At 43.8% G+C, this 17,700-nt stretch overlaps 1 protein-coding gene across 1 annotated transcript in view; it reads right to left on the bottom strand.

Annotated features, from left to right (window-relative positions):
• si:dkey-1d7.3 (transmembrane protein 132C) overlaps positions 1-15,069 on the bottom strand; it is a 36,152-nt gene extending 21,083 nt beyond the window's left edge. The window contains exons 1-2 of the mRNA XM_035391651.1: positions 14,436-15,069; positions 7,378-8,242 (exon numbers count right to left, since the gene is read on the bottom strand). Of these exons, the coding sequence (XP_035247542.1) occupies positions 7,378-8,242; positions 14,436-14,574 (1,004 nt within the window). The 5' untranslated portion in view covers positions 14,575-15,069. The remainder of the gene's footprint in view (positions 1-7,377; positions 8,243-14,435) is intronic.
• Positions 15,070-17,700: the final 2,631 nt, after the last annotated feature.

Raw genomic sequence — 17,700 nt, forward strand, 5'->3', positions numbered from 1 at the left:
GTTCCCCCATGGCCACACTACGCAACACACACAGATTGCCCTGTTGCGGCTGGGGAACTGCCTTGAGTTACATCCCATAATCGCCGTACCACACAGTCATTATGAATTCAGTGTCCAAATATACCGACTTAATATTGGTTGTGCGGGGGCGGCATATCTGTTTATCTCAGACAGAACTAAATTTAAGGAAAATTGCGTAACCGCACTAAACGTTGCTTATACAAATGTCAAGTGTCCTCAGTCATGTATTTTTGCTTGTTTGTTGGAAAAAAAATACTAATGTAAAATGTCTGATAGAACATAGTGAATGTTTGTTGTCCAATAGCAACTAATCTGTTGTTCTAATAAAGCAAAAAGAAATATACTCTTAGACGTCATGCACATATAGCATATAGTGCTCTGGTCTAAAGGTTCATAGCCCAGCGTTAAAATAACTATGTTCTGCGAGTTGATCTTTTAACTCTCTCCAAGAGCTGAAACTGAACTACTGTGGGAGTTAAAATATCACTTCCATACAGCGTAAATATTATTCAGGGTCGTTTTTAACTTGAACTCCTTCGTAGTGCAAGCAGTCAACATTCCAACGGGAAATTTAGAATATCCAATTAGCCTGACCTGCGTGTGGGAGGAAACCGGACACAGGAAGAACACGGAAACTCCACACAGAAAGCACATTACATCACGGGCACTTAGCCAACTTAACTTTCTTTTTTTTGCATTTAAATGTATACAGCTGGATATATACTGAAACAATGCTTGTTAATTACCTTCCTCGAGGGTACAATGGCAGTGTCTTACCCAGGACTTGAACCTATGACCTTCAGGCTACAAGCCCAGTTCCTTCCCCCATTATACTACTAGAAAGGCCCTGGCTGGGATGCTATCCACTGCACTACCAAGCCGCCTGCACCAAATATTCAACTTTACTGTCAGACACCCTGTCATTCCTTCTACATCTCACTGAGTGAACTCTGAACACAAGCTGGAGCACAGGTCTGAAAATAAACTCCAGAAATCACTTCCACACTTTTTTGTCTGACTCCAGATTCATGAGCTTTTTGTCTGACTCCAGATTCAAGGACCACCACACCATCAAATGAACACAAGCAGTGTGTTTATTGAGCTGGGGTTCACAAGTGAAAGCAATAAATAGTAGCATGGGTGGTGAGACTGAGGAGTGGGGAAGACTTTGGCAAAGGATTCACCGGAGCTCCTGGGAGATGGAGAAAAACGGAGGGACCCAGAGAGAGAGGAGCAGAAGGGTGGGGCACGTAAATGAGAATGAAGGAAGAGGTGCGGTGGGCAAGAAGGTGTCTTATAGGGAATTAGCGGAAGGGGAGAGCTTGAGGTGCGGTCCCTCCCCCGAACCTCAGCTATTCTAGCTCCATTTTTTTAATTCCAGAAATTTGCTGAGTAGCTCACCAATATATCAGCGAATTACCATGCCATTAGCCCACATTAGCATGCTATGAGCTCACATTAGCATGCTATTTGTGAAAAGGACACTTGATTACTGGTTGCCAGCTGGCAGACTTCCACGTGTCTGTCATCCAGGCCAGCCATCTCTACAAGTCTATTTCTGGTGGTTTCTTTGTAAAGACATCTGGACATCTTGCTAGACTAGTGACATGATAAAACACCCCCAACCCCATCCACACACACACAGATACATAAACAGACACACACACACAAAGATACATAAGCGCACACACACACAGATACATAAACAGACACACACACACACACAGAAAGATACATAAACAGACACACACACACACACACACACACAGATACATAAGCACACACACATACATAAACACACACAGATACATAAACACATACAGAGATACATAAACACACACACACACACACACAGATACATAAGCGCACACACACACACAGATACATAAACAGACACACACACACACACACACACACAGAAAGATACATAAACAGACACACACACACACACACAGATACATAAACAGACACACACACACAGATACATAAACACACACACACACACACACACACACACAGAAAGATACATAAACAGACACACACACACACAAAGATACATAAACAGACACACACACACACACACACACAGATACATAAGCACACACACATACATAAACACACACAGATACATAAACAGACACACACACACATACACACAGAAAGATACATAAACAGACACACACACACACACACACACAGATACATAAGCACACACACATACATAAACACACACAGATACATAAACACATACAGAGATACATAAACACATAAACACACACACACACACACAGATATATAAACACACACACACACACATACATAAACACACACACACACACAGATACATAAGCACATACACACACACACACACAGATACATAAGCACACACACACACGCATACATAAGCACACACACATACACACGCATGCACACACACTCTCTCACACACACACACACACACACAGATACATAAGCACACACACACACACGCATACATAAGCACACACACACACACACAGATACATAAGCACACACACACACACACATAAGCGCGCACACACACACACAGATACATAAACACACACACACACACAGTATTAGTAGTAGTACTTAAGTGATCACAGAATGGGAAATTGCTTCATCACCAAGCCTTACAGTATCATTTTTCCTGTTGAAAACACACAGCATATTTGCTGCACACAAAGCAGCAGGATTCCCAGAGGACACAGAGACAGTACGGCAGCATGTGCCACACAGAGGCAGTAAAACACTGGTTACTGTACAGAGCTGAGCAGCTGCCATGCGTCAGCGCTAACAGATTACGCTAACGAACCTTTCTGCAAACATTTCTGCAGAACACTGGCAGGATTAACCCTTTATAACAAGAAGTTTTCTATTGCCCAACGGAATCACGAAGGTTGAGGAGTTACTACCTAATTACGAAGGGAAACTTCTAATATTGTTGCTGTAATAAGCTAGTTATTTATTAGTTCAGTTACACATTTATGTTTTAGATATTAAGTAACTGTAGTAGTCAGATCTTTAAAGGTTTGTTGCATTGAAAATGTGCCACTATTTCCACAACTGACTGCAAATTTTTGGTTCCCGTTACATTCCAGGAAATCTTAAGCAGCGTTCCAAAAACATAAATCTGTCTGGCTTCCTGGTTGACGATAGGTACCAGACTGTTTAGGGAACAATCTCTTCATAATGTTATCAAGAACCAAATGAGCATCTAAGATTTCCCAGTGGTGAATTAGAGCACATGACTCATCTTTATCCAGACCGCGTTTTATTTTCCCTCCTTGAGACGCTGCGACGCACTTATCTTCCGTCTAAATCAATTAGAGAAACAACGAAAAACGTGTTTGCGCGCGGCTAAATGGATGATCTTTACCCATTAAAGCATGCGATTTACAACAGTGTCAAATGCAAATCTCCCCGCTCAGTACTAATTTTGCAGAATAGCATTTCTTTTCTTTTTTTTTCACTAAATCTATTCGTGATTTATAGACCTTTGCTTCAGACGGCAGGACATTTAAGGACACCGCAAAAGAATGCTGCCGCTGAATCTAATCTGCTTTTGGAAGGGGGGGGGGGGGGGGGGGGGGGGGGGGGATTTGAAGGATGATGTGGGTTATTGTAATTTTCTCCGGAGCCCATTTCTGTATTTAAGAAAATCCAATAAACAGACCCGTTAGCCATGGGGTTGGAAGGCTATTCATCTGCAGCTCTGCTCTTTCCTAAATCCGCATGTTTCTTAGCACTATGTCGAAAGACACACTGGGCCCCGGTTTTTGTTTGTTTGTGTGCATTTGTTTTGTTTTTTTTCTCAGAAGGGATTGCTTGGATTTTGATGTGTGCCGGTGCAAGACACGCCAAGCACGTCCCCCCACCCCCAAACACCAGAAAAAATCAATCGAACCCTCCCCCACTTAATGGAGAAATACTAACATTTTCAGCTGTGAAGAACGGGAAGATATGCACGACTGCACCAGATAGCGTTGCTGTGGAGCCTGTAGCTGCGTCAGTGCTGCTCTGGAGCTTGCAGCCGCTCTTAGCATTTACGCTTTGTGTCATTTACCATAATGTACATGGAAGTCACATCGGGCGCATTAGTATGTGTGTCAACATGCAACCTCACTGTGTCAGTGTGTTCTCGGCGTATTAGGGTCATATGTATGGGTGTATATGATCTAGGTGTTAGTTTATGATCGCACTGTGTCAGTATATGATGTCAGAGTGTCAGGAAACGACGTCGCGTGATGTCAGCGTGGCAGTGTAGGATCCCAGTGTTAATTTGTGACCTCGCTGTTTCAGTATTATGATGTCAGTATGTCAGCGTATGATGTCGATGTGATGTCAATGTGCGGTCGATGTGTGATCTCAGTGTGTCGGTATGTAGGTTATGCACAGCGGCCACACACACGCACAGCCAGATGGTGCCATCTGTTGCACGAGCTGCGCTTTAAAGGTCACAGAGCGCTCTGCGCTGAGGGATAAAAAAAAGAAAAGAGAGGCAAATATGGCAGGGAAAGTTTTTGGTTGGATGAACACCGGGTCTTTTCGGCTCAATGAGGGAGGAACTTCACGTTGCCAGGGAGATTGGTGTTGTGGGCAGGGTTTGTGGCATACTGTGGGATACAATTTGAGCTTAAATACTGAGGCAGTCTCACACAGTCAGCCTAGGTGCCCTTGAAAGCAACAAGATGGAGTTGACCTCAGTGATTACAAAAAAAATGTGTATTAACTGCAGTCGTGTCAGCAGGAAAACCTCCATCAATATTAAATGACTGTGCTGGCATTCCATATAAAAAACCAGAACACATACACACTCAGACACAAGCACACACACACACACACACACGCACACACGCACACAAACACATTCAGAATTCAAATAGAACAACAGCACAAAAGGTCATAGGGTTCATACTATAACATACATATCCAATTTACCAACACAACCTGGGAGATAAGGAAGCACACTGACCATCAACCCCATCTGCCCAGCTCCCCAAAACAGAACTCTGACACACCCCCAAAACCGAACTCCAGACCTCTGATGCTCCCCAAAACAAAACTCTAGACCTCTGATGCTCCCCAAAACAAAACTCCAGACCTCTGATGCTCCCCAAAACAGAATTATGGACTTCCGAATTATTAACCTCTTCTACGGGAGTAGACAGATGTAGTGAGAAAGGACCTTGCACATGTTGAAAAATCGGTTGTAATATTTTTCAGCTATTTTAATTTAATTTACAAAGCTTCGACATAGTAAGCTTTATTCGCTGTTTTCATGAGCTGACCTGGATTAGTCTGCACGGTGTGTCCTGCAGGTAACATTGATTGGAATTTTCCCAGGTGCGGTGAACTTTGGGGCTGTATAAGATCAGCTGTGCTACCTAATGGGGTCATCTTTCTGCAACTGGCTCTGGGCAGCATAGAAGTAAATGTTTCATCCAAAAAAATTAGATGCAAATGCCCTGCTAATACGCGGTCTCAGTACCACTCTATCTTGTTTGTAAATAAATTGCCTTGCGACACCCCCTCCCTTAAATAATTATGCAGAACAGCTTCGTTAGCGCAGGCTTGCCCCTTCGTTAAAAGCATTGCTTCACGAGGGCTGAAAGGTACTGCCGCAGCCCAAGCTCCGGTGAAATAAAGCAAAAGCCTTCCCGCTGAAAACCAACGAGTGCTCACCCAAGCCTGGCGATGCACACGGCCACATTTATAAAGCTCGTTCCCGGGGTTTAAGTGCCTGTCTGCCCTTGTTAAACTTCCACCGGTTTCATTTACTGTGCGCTAACAGTGATAAACATGCGGCTATTGAGTTTTCTGGATTAGCTACGATTTATGTGTTTTTGAGAGAGAGCGGTGAGTTCACGGAGGAACTGAGTTGAGTTTATAAATGCAGCCCATTACTCCCGGAGAGACACAGTAACTGTGTGTGCGTGTGTTAATGTACCGAGGCATTGACACGGCTCCTTTAATTATCGTTCAAAGGAGGAAATATTATCTTCTTCCACGTGTCCAAACAAAACACGAAAACATGTCCCGATTCGCGCAACACCGGAGCCGGGGGACGAGAGCGAAGATCGAACCGGATCCGCCCACTCATTCGCTGGCCATTCCTACAGCTTGTCGCTGCATAATCCCTGCTCCTGGACCACTGTATTTTAAATCTGGGTGTGTGCATCTCAGAGGTCTGCTGGTTCCAAGCTTAATATGATGAGCCACCCTGCAGCTCTACTCTTATATTTTTAACCTGGATTTCAGGCTAAGCAGTCTGATCAGTCATCATGATTTATAACTGATTCTGAAATGATTTACAAAATAGAGAGGAGTCAGTCTGGAGACCCAGGACTCTCCATCACCCCTCTGGGAAAGGAAATGAAGCCTTTAGCTTTTTATAAAGACAAAACCGGACACCGCCATTATAATTCATATTTCATTATTACCTTTTTCAATGTGAATATAAACTATTTAAATACAGTAAGTATTAAATTACAGCAAAATGTATGGGCCTCATTTATCAATACCTTCATAAAATGGTGTGTAAACTTATGCGTAATTGCAAACAAACTGACAACTTCCTCTGGATTGATAAAAAAACACGTAGAACCTGCTATTTTTTCATATCCGCGCATTTATGTTGATAAATACAAATCTATCGTAAATGAAAAGCGTGTTCACAGCACTTGTGATTAGCACAAATTGATGCCCCTAAAATACCATATAAGGAGCTTGGAAGAAGAGATGGCTGAGAAAGAAAAAAAAACTTATCTGAAGTGGAGAGTGAAGCACTTTTAATGGAAGTACAATTAAAAACATATTTTCATTTTTTTTTTTAAATATCTTCAGTGCTGTAAGCAGTGGAATAGTGAGGCAGGGGGAGACTGAATCCTGGCAGGACAGAGCTGCTGTTGTAAACTGTGTCTCTAGTTGGGGGCACTACGCAGCAGGTAAAAGTAAAATGGCTGGACATGGAACCAGAGGCACGTTTAGCACGTTTAACGGTCAGCATGAGGGGGGGGGGGGGGGGGGGGCTGGGTTATTCCCGACCGGTTGCCACCCGTTTGGAACGTGCCGATTGCCAAGAAGCCGAGAACCGAAAGCGACTGAGCATGTGCTGGAATTGGAGGGGAATGGCGTGGAGTGTTGGTGTGTACAGCCAGCTAATTTAGCCAGGGTAACTGGTGGAAACAAGAACCTGCACACACACCGGCCCTCTGGGACCAGAGTAGCCGTACCCACCCCTGCCCTGGACTTCAGGGGTGACTGGCATGAGGAGAGGCTGTACCCACCCCTGCCCTGGACTTCAGGGGTGACTGGTATGAGGAGAGGCCGCATTACCTGAGGGTGAAACGGGACAGAGGAGAGGCGCTGCTCACACAGACGATGAAGGTGGCCACTTCCGTGCTCTTCACCGGATTGGAGGAGGTCTGGACCACGACTCCGCCCCCTAGCCGGAGGCGGGAGAGGGGGGCGGTTCCCGGAGGGACCTTGTGGAGGCGCACACTGCCGATCCTCCTCATGGGCGTGGCCGTGGGGGCGTGGCCTCCTTCAGCCCCGCCCACCCGGCTGTCCTCAGGGACACAGCGGCCTTGCGAGCCCAGGGGCCGGGGGCGGTAGTACAGCTCCAGGGTCCCGGCGCCGGCCGCGGCCTCCTTCTGGTCCTGCCTCTCGCGGCTGGAGGCCCCGCCCGGGGGGCGGAACCAGGCGAGGGGGGGCTCCAGCTCGGCCACGCAGAACCCCGAATCGCCCGCCAGCGTGCATGCGCCCCGCGCCTCCTGCGTCTCCGAGAAGCCGTACACCGTCACGCACGTCTGCTCCTCCTCCCCCTCCGCGGCCTCGCCCCCAGCCCCGCCCTCCACGTCCCGCCCCCCTGCCGCGTGAAACAGCACCCGCACTTTGGGCGAGGACGAGAGCACGCGGCGCGCCAGGATGAAGGGGCGGAGCCTCCGGCCAGGGGCGGGCCCCTGGACCAGGCCCGGGGGCGCGGGGGCCTGGGCGCTCAGCGGCCCGTAGCCGGCGGTGATGGCGGGGCTCTGGCCAGCGCGCAGCAGCACCAGGGCCTGGGTGTGGCTCGCCAGGCTGGAGTTGGGCAGCAGGTCCCCACTGGCCTCCTTCAGGAAGAGCGCCTCGGCATTCAGCACCCTGAAGCTCACCGGCAGGGGCAGCGCCTTCACCCCCTCCCCACGCTCTGCACCGTCCAGCCCTGCACCAATCAGGAGAGAGAGGGTATCACCTGTAATATAACCCAGCAAGGATGGTCTTACACCAGAGCTAGCCCTGCACCAATCAGGAGAGAGAGAGTATCACCTGTAATATAACCCAACAAGCATGGTCTTACACCAGAGCCAGCCCTGCACCAATCAGGAGAGAGAGAGGGAGAGCCGTGTCTGTTTCTGGTTTCCGTGCCAACTTCTGGCGTTAATTACTTAATTAGCGCTAACATTTACGCCGTATGACATTTTAGCTAGATTTTCCGATAAACGCATGAATGACAACCGAAGACTGTTCTCGTGTCCCTATACGAACTGTTTTACTGTGATCTAACCTGAGTGAACCAGTGTTGGTGTGTATAGCCAGCTAGCTAATTTAGCCAGGATAACTGGTGGAAACAAGAACCTGCACACACACCGGCCCTCCGAGACCGGAATTGTCCATCCCTGTCGTGCACCATGGCTGTCAAACTCCGTCCTGTGACCCCCCCTGTGTTTGCTGGTTTTCAATCCAACCCCAACTGCAATCCCAGCATTTTTAACACGCTCTTAATTTTTCTTGATGACACTTTTCACGATCTAAGGGATTATTTACCCTCCGAAGCCACATTATGTCAGAAATAGCTATGCGTGCCATAAATAATAAAAGTCCCATATCTGCACTGTTATATTGCAATTTAAATGATAGCAAGCCAAACCTGCATTCTGCTAACAATACAGGTTTGGCTCGTTATCACGTACAAAGCAGTTATGTGCCTATTGATTCAGTCTTTAATTTGATCTGTTAGAAAAAATTGTGTTAAGTTGCCACAATGCAGGGTTGGCTCATTATCATTTTCATTGTCTCTGAATTCTTTATTATCTAGCAAATGGATAGTTTTACTGGCCATGTGTCCACACTTTCACCAGTTAGGAACCTGTTGATTCACCTCAGTCTTTAATGTCATTGGTTATATTTTTTGCCTCTCTTTATGTAATGCTATATAGAGCAATTCAAATACGAGATATTCATTCTTCATGGCAGGCATAGCGATTTCTAAAATAATGTGGCTGAAGAGGGTAAATATTCCCTCCAACCATGAAAAGCACAATTAAAAAACGTTAACAGCTTGTTAAAATTCTGGTATTGTAATTGTGGTTGGAACGAACACCAGCATACACAGGGTTTCAGTTTAAAGCCACTGGTCTAACAGCTGATATTTTATAAAAAGCAGTGCTGATTTCACTTAAACAGAGATACTCTATATTGCTATAATCTAACAGTGCTGGCTTTGCTACAGTCTAACATCACTAGTTTTAACATAAAATGTATTAGAGCAAGATAAAGTAGGACAATAAATAAGTGTAATAGAAAAGCATTTCTGACAATTAGATTATAGGCTCACTTTGACAGAAAATATGTACATCTCACATTTCAATGCTTATCAGTCTGCGCTATATAAAAGTTGAGGACATGACAGATTTCACTAGCTCTTATCGTTTCCAAAAATGTGAGCATTGTTTTGAATCCCTCAGGACCTTCATTAGAGATAGGGATTGAAAAACGTGTTGACTGTACATTTGGGAAAAGTATACATTAGTCCACTAATACCAAATGCTAGTTAGCATTCCACAGGAAGACTCCAGCGCTACTGTATCTTAGCCTCTCTGTTGCTAATACGCTGTAAGATGCTCCATATCACTGAATATGATGCTAGGAGCTTCGAAATGCGAGCAGACCGCCATTAATATCCCTTTTACAGAACAGGGCGCTTGCACGGAACATCAAAGTCATTACTGGCTCTTCTGGGTGCCGTAGTGCACATTTTTTAGCATTCTGTTGAGAGTTTGGCTCCACAGTTACGCCAATTTATAATTCATTAGGGGAGCGAGTCCGGCTATATCATCTGGAAAAGAAACGGCATGTTTAACAGTCAGATCTTTAAAAGATTAACAGCAGCAGATCAGCTAACCAAGGGAACACAAAACAGAACAGCGCCGGAACAGCTGCTCTCAGGTACTGAATGAAGAGCAGTGCCGTGACTGTTCCTGCTCTGAAAGCAGGGTGCGGTGCAGAAGATCCTGACTAATTTAAAATTCAGTAAACTTTAAAACAAGATCAGCAGAACACCAGACTTTCTCACTCAAACAGTGTATTAGTTTGGCTTGGGTCGTAATGGCCCTACGTTGTGGCTTGCCCTGGATTACACTATTTATTTATTTATTTATTTTTTTCCCATTATTTTTTCACACTTTTTTTTATTCACAAGCAGTTTGGCTTCGTCAAGGTCACAAAGACTCACCGTGCCTTTGAAACAGGAGCTGTTTTGTGACTAGAGGATTTCCAATAGATAAATGAGAGATTTTATTTGTTTTTACTTTTTCCAGTGTGAATTTTATTCTAAGTAAAAAAAAAGAAAAGGGTTTGACATTATCTCAAAAGTGCTCCTAAACTCTGTAAAAAAAACAATTCAGAATGGACCGCATGTTCATATAGCCGTAAATAAATCCGAAAGTGTGACTGCTAACTGCACAATGTAAAATAATAACGAATAGCATTATCCGTTTGCCATGCTCTCTTCCGTCCTGCTACCTGAGTTTAGATGAGCACACACATTCAGAAGAAATAGCACAGCAGTTTTGCCCCACAGGCGTGTCAGAACTGAAATCCCCGGGTGACCATCACATCCCAAAATGACCTCTGTTGAGAAATCAATTCTGAATAGAGCAAGTGGGGCGTCGTCTGTATAGCGGTTTCTCGGGGCAGTATTTCAGCTCTTAAGCATTTAGGGAGCCCTGCTACATGTGTCATATAAACTGGCTTTGTGATGAGCTGTGATATCTCAAGGGATCTGTAGTTCTCTGCTACCTCAATGGATTTGTAGTTCTTGAAAGAAAAAGGATGAAAAACAATTCCTTCTGGAAAATCAATGTCAACTTGAGAAAGGCTTTGTTGTCTAAAAAAAAAAGTTCTCTGGTGGATTGAACATAAAGAATAAAAAAACTTCATTTTCAGACCAATTTATATGTAAATTCTAGAATTCATTGCCAAGAAATACAAACTGCAGCTGGAACTGCAGCTGCCATTTAAAAAAAAACATCTTTTATCCATTTTGGAATCAACAATAGTGCTTCTTACATTACGGCTCTGCCACCTGCACCCATGCACACAGAATAATGCATCTAACCTGCACCCATGCACACAGAATAATGCATCTACCCTGCACCCATGCAGATGGAATAATGCAGCTAACCTCCACCCATGCACATAGAATAATGCATCTACCCTGCACCCATGCAGATGGAATAATGCAGCTAACCTGCACCCATGCACACAGAATAATGCAGCTAACCTGCACCCATGCACACAGAATAATGCATCTACCCTGCACCCATGCAGAGGGAATAATGCAGCTGACCTGCACCCATGCACACAGAATAATGAATCTAACCGTTACCCATGCACACGGAATAATGAATCTAACCTGCACCCATGCACACGGAATAATTCATCAAACCTGCACCCATGCAGATGGAATAATGCAGCTAATCTGCACCCATGCACACAGAATAATGCAGCTAACCTGCACCCATGCACAGAACAACGCATCTAACCATTACCCATGCACACAACAATATGCATCTAACCTGCACCCATGCAGGTGGAATAATGCATCTAACCTTCTCTGAACCACAGCAAAGTGGTCCGTTACCCATAGCAGTGGTCATTATACAGAAATAGTTGACCGCAGAATGGCTAAAAAGAATCGAGCATATAACAAAGCCGTGTAATAACCAGCTTTATATACATGTTGACCCAGTTCATTAAACTGAAGCACAAAACTAGAAAGAATGCACTCAGTAGAAGGCAGGCATTTGCTCAAAGAAACAGCGAATCGTACGTGCACATGGACAGAGATGGACATTAACTATGATCCTTCTCAGTTGGCTTTACCTCCACATTTTTCTACACTCTTCAGGGAAATGCCTTTCAAATTTCACTGGATTCGGGGAGAGCGTACAACTGACATGAACAGGCCTCAGGTGCGCACACGTACGGAGGCTTAAGAGATAAAAGCCGCGCGTCGGCGCGCGTAACCTCTTCGCTGCTGACGCCGCGGCGCCGCTTTTCTGCTGATTGAAAGACAGAAACGTGGCAGGTCCTCTCGCCAGCTGTTCAGAGACCCGGCGGGCTGCGCGTCGGATACGTTCGACCGGAGGAGGCGTTTAACCTTTCCCGTACAGTAGAGGTGAACGATCTCGCCGCTCCGAGCGCGCTAGGCGGTAAGCGCGATCCTGCCAATGAAAGGTTAGCACTGACATCTTCTCCCGGGGCTGGTACCTCGGGCTCATTAAAAGCCCATTTGCGGTGGCTGTGAACAGGGATACGTTTCTACAGTTTTCAAAAGAAGGGCCAACAACAGACAAAGAAAATAAATTCATATATCCATATGTACATTAACATCTTTTTTTCGTTTTAAAGGGCATGGGGGAGGGCACCACACTGAGCTTTAAAAGATGTCAGACTCTTCCATCAAATCCTCTACTGTTGAATAAATGGACCACTAACCCAATTTCTGACTTTATAAATAACCAAATGGCCCATATTAAGACTTCCACACATCCTGATCAGTTCTGTAGCAAATGTCACTGAAGCTCAGCTGCGATCAGTGGTCCTGAGGCCTCATTCAAACATACCCTTTGATTGGCAGCACAGACGGACCAATCTGAAAACAGACAACAAACTCGCTAATCCGTGAGGCAACCAGACCAGGATCAGCCCCTCTTCTCCTGGCTTCACCTTTTTAGTTCCAGGTTCTCCCTTGCCACTGCCACCCAAGGTCTGCTTCTGGGAGGGGTGGGGGTGGGGGGCTCTGCTGTGAATCCAAATGTTTTCTGAGTGCTGAAGGTGAATAAATCGGATATGATACAGCCTCACTTTTCAAAGAGAATAGGCCTTTTCTAAAATGGCTTTAAAGGTCTTGCAGGTATTGGCTTCTTGTGTATCCTGTCACTCAACACATGCAACACAGCCAAGCAACTTTTGCTTGTGGGAACTGAAACACTGAGGTTTATAGCCTAATAGGCTAGTGTTTACAAAAATGGCACTACTGCGTGCGTGGTCATGCCAATCTTTTGAAAATAGTTGCTATTATCTCATTAATCAGATATAGCGTGCTAAACAATCATCTACGTTACTTTCTCCTTTGGAAAACGAGGGCAGACGGAACACTGTTCGAAGCCAGAACTCGCCATCAGTTGCTTCATTTTCAACATTTTTCTCTCCAAAACAAACGTAACACAAACACGATAGACGCACAATCCCCTTAATACACAGATCATTGCCTCATTATTGACAGGAGAATTCTTGAACTACTAGCCTAATAAATTTGTCCAATCGAAAGTGAAATCCGTGACGTGTGAAATGCTTGGTGAAGTAGGTTAATGGTTAAAGCCCAAAATCAATGAAACGAGGCCGTTCCCATTAAAATGCCGGAGCAAGCTTTCAGAGGCACGTGAGAATCAGTGCATATTATTTGACCAAGTTATCATTAAATATGGATAGACTGCAACTCGCCATTTTTGTTTTGATAAATGTTTTAATAGTTTAACTATCTGCGTTTTCAGTATCGAATCTTTGATTGGCAGTGCTACTCAGCCTGGTTTAAATCTTCTACGTAAAACACCGCTAAACAAATACGTATTTACATTAAAGGGGAAATTAATTGATTACTCCCGTGTAAATAAACCTCGCTTTGTGATTTGATATATGTTCCACGAAATATTACTAAACCCTTCAAATAAAACTGGCAAACGGGTTGTTGAAAAATCCTAAATACTCTATTTGCCTATTTAGATTATTTTTTCAACCTCACTTGAGTCCTGTCCACCATCTCTGGGGAACGTACATGGGAATTTGAAGTGACGTGTACCATGCCACAGCACACCGTGATAATATGTGTTCTAAATTATTAATTTATGTGAATGAACTGCTATATAATATTAAATAAGCTGTATAAAGCGTATATACATTACATACATTTCATTTCATTGACACTTATGACATAGGGTGGAGTTTTCAGCTCTTAAAACAAGAATGTAAATGGTCAATTAGGCAGGCAACATATGGACTGTGATGCTACTACCATCTATATTGGGGGTCAAACAGGCCAACGTCAAGATACTGCGAAGCTGAAATAAACTTACCTTGGACAAAAACCGCGAGAATCGTCGCTGTCAGTATCGCACACATCCTAGGGAAACGCCAGCGAACGCAAGCTTCGCAATCCGTTAGATTTTCTGTTCGCTGGGGAGTTGGAAGGCAGACAGAACGCGCCGTGCGCATTGCACGTGCTGCGCTTCAGACTGTGGCTCCCCAAAAGTACCACCAAGTCTGACTTCTCTGTAGGTAAAGGTACGCGCTGAGCTGGGCCGTTTCCGCAATGGCAACAGTCAAAATGACTATAACAGCCTAATAAACAGCTTGCAAAATTTGGAGCCAGTGGTGAGACTTCATCACCGATGTGACTAAGAAGTTTGCGTCCAGCCTTTCTCGGGAAAACAAAGACAACCGTGAAAAATAAGTTTCATTTCAGTCATCACCTTTTCTCACACCGATCCGTCCCTGGTAGAGATCTAAAATACGCGTGCTGATATACGTCTTGAAATGCCAAGGTTCACAAGGTGAAAAAATCAAGAAACCTTTTTATCAAACTTTTTACAGTTACATTGGCCAGACGCCGGCTGCGCGCGGAGAGTGTCGCGCAGAGCGAGAAGCGGTAGCGTCCCCCACTCACAGCACAGAAATCAACTAGCTCCATCTGACTGTGGGGCCTGTAGTCTGTAGCGTGTTCGCCCGGGGCAATGCGCTTTCAGCAAATTAAACCCATGAGAGTCTAATGATAGCATTGGACTAGTTTCTCAACATCGGCGGGCGCACGCGCAAGTGTGTTTGCGTGTGTGTGTGGGTGATAGGAGTGGATTTAAGGTAAATAACAGCATTTTAAAACACAATCCCTTCGTTATTTTAAATTTAAATTGAAAGAATCTTGTCTGATATAAATGTGAACGCTTTCCCAATGGGACTACTCCCAGGCATCATATTGCAAAAAAATAGCAAATAAACCCTTTTTTCAGTTCGATTTCTCACGAGACTACATCTATGAAAGGCGCCTTGAACGAGAAGCATGGAATAAAGTGCATTATTATTATTATTATTATTATTATTATTATTATTATTATTATTATTATTATTATTATTATGTCTCCAGTGGGGGACAGTGAAGCATTTTTCGGCAAAAGTCCGCAAAAAAATTCGAGGTATGCCAGAACATTCCTTCATCTCACCCACTTCACTTTTAAAAGAAGCTTGGTAGGCTTAGTAGAAGTTTACAACTTGCGTTGTTGCTGGTCTGCTGTGGTCGGATTCTAATAGGAAAATCCGTCGTTGTGAAGTCGGTTTAAAAAACTCCGAGTAAAACTGTGCCTGCCGCTAACGAGTTGAAACACAGTGATGTGTCAGCGCCCCCTGGCGAGCACGTTTGTAAAAACAAGATCTGACTGTTGGCAATATGCCTCCTATCCTCTCATTATATTCTGACATCAGAATAACATTGGTGCCCAAAGTTAATTCAGCTGTGTCGTTCACAGGCATTGTAAATGCTGTCCAACCTGACTTATATCTTGAGAAAACATAAGTCTGTGGCGTCTGTATTTTCTTGCTTCATATCACCCTAATTTACAATATACCCATCTGAAGAGATCCTTGCAGCCCTGTGCACTCGTGTTAAAGTCAGAACATCACGACGAGAACGCGTTTCGCATTCAGCAGATCGTGCTGATTTATTGATTTATTTGAAAAAACGGCGCGCTTGCAAAGCACGGCGCCACCAGTTGCGCTTGTCGTTTCCAGGGACATTCGCGAGGACGTTTCTAAGGTGAAAGGACAGAGACCGCCTCGCGACCGCCTCCATCTGTATGCTCTGTGTGGAGTTGGATTTTGAAGGCTGGTTGGCGCAGTGACCTTATTTAGTACTTAATCCTGGTCAGGAATTCAAATTCACAGATTGTTTAATCTTCTCTTAATCTTTTTTCCCCAGCCTGCATGACATATATTCACACTAAAGTGTAGGCCCACTGCCTTTGAACAAGTGCTAGCCTATACATAACATGGATGCACATCGCATTTACCATTAGGCTCGTGGCTGATGAAGAAGTTTATGTGTCAGCTTATATTTTATATCCAAATCCAAAGGATCATAAATGCATTATCCACTTCACTGATTTATGATAAAGGCATATGAAATACATGGCAGTTAAAGCAATAGTATACTTTCTGGATTAAAAAATATATATATATATATATTGTTTTTGATTGGCCCAGAAACACTGTACAATAAAAGTTGATTTTAGAAATTTAGAAATTAAAAGAAGTTTCTGATGACTTGGCTTCAAAATAGCTCATATAGGTGCATAGGAGATTTTCCTTGCCACTGTTGCCTTAGGCTTGCTCCTGTGGGGGTTTAGGCCAGGGTTGTCTGTAATGCGCTATACAAATAGCTATACTGCTGTAAAATACGCTATACAAATAAAATTTGATTGATTGATTGCATTTGGTGTTCATGGTCTAAAGCAAGAAAATGCTCTTCAAGTAACTCCAAGGTAGATATTTACATGATAAAATCCATTAAAATAATGCGTTCATATGCACAACCTCCTTGCAAAGGGAGGGTGCATAGAAAAGCACTTAAAACAGGGGAGCCAATACTTTTGACACATATTTTTAAGAGTTTCTCCGAGCAATGTTATTGGTATAAAACATAATTCTTCAAAATGTTTCCTTTTTTTCATTGCATAAAATATACCTCTTATATATCTGTATATCTATCTATATATTACTTAAGTTGTTTATTTTATATGGCCTTCTTTGCGCATCTTTATTAAGGGTGCCAATAACTGCGGAGGGAACGTTATATCCAAACTCATACAGGACCATGCCTCACCGAAGTTATGTGCGAACACATAATCACCTCTCAATTTTGATTCTTGGAATGGAAGGGAATTATTATTTTTTAAACAGAAAAGGGTAAACGTGGGCCATGTCTACTGTCATTATGAGCAGCAGTATCTCCTTGCATCTGGGCCCATTTTCATCCCTGGATTTTTGGAATATTTGTCTTATTTTTGAAATTTTACCTCAGTTTTCTTGGGACTGGCTTGGGAGAAACAAGCTGTAGTTTGGTATTTTCCTTCATTCGTTTCTTTTGTGACTGTAACCTCTCCATGTCTGTAACATTCGTTGTGTAAGGTAGTTGATCTGTGTCTTTAGACTTGACATTGAATAATTTCATGTCTTAATAAATCTCTTCATTTTAATCTGGTTGTGAGTTGTACATTTGAAGATGAAGATGATTTAATTGATATTTTGATTTAATTGATAATTGATATCTTTGATAATAATTACCTAATTAAA

The sequence above is a fragment of the Anguilla anguilla genome, chromosome 14, assembly GCF_013347855.1.
Source record: "Anguilla anguilla isolate fAngAng1 chromosome 14, fAngAng1.pri, whole genome shotgun sequence".
In the NCBI taxonomy this organism is placed as follows: domain Eukaryota; kingdom Metazoa; phylum Chordata; class Actinopteri; order Anguilliformes; family Anguillidae; genus Anguilla; species Anguilla anguilla.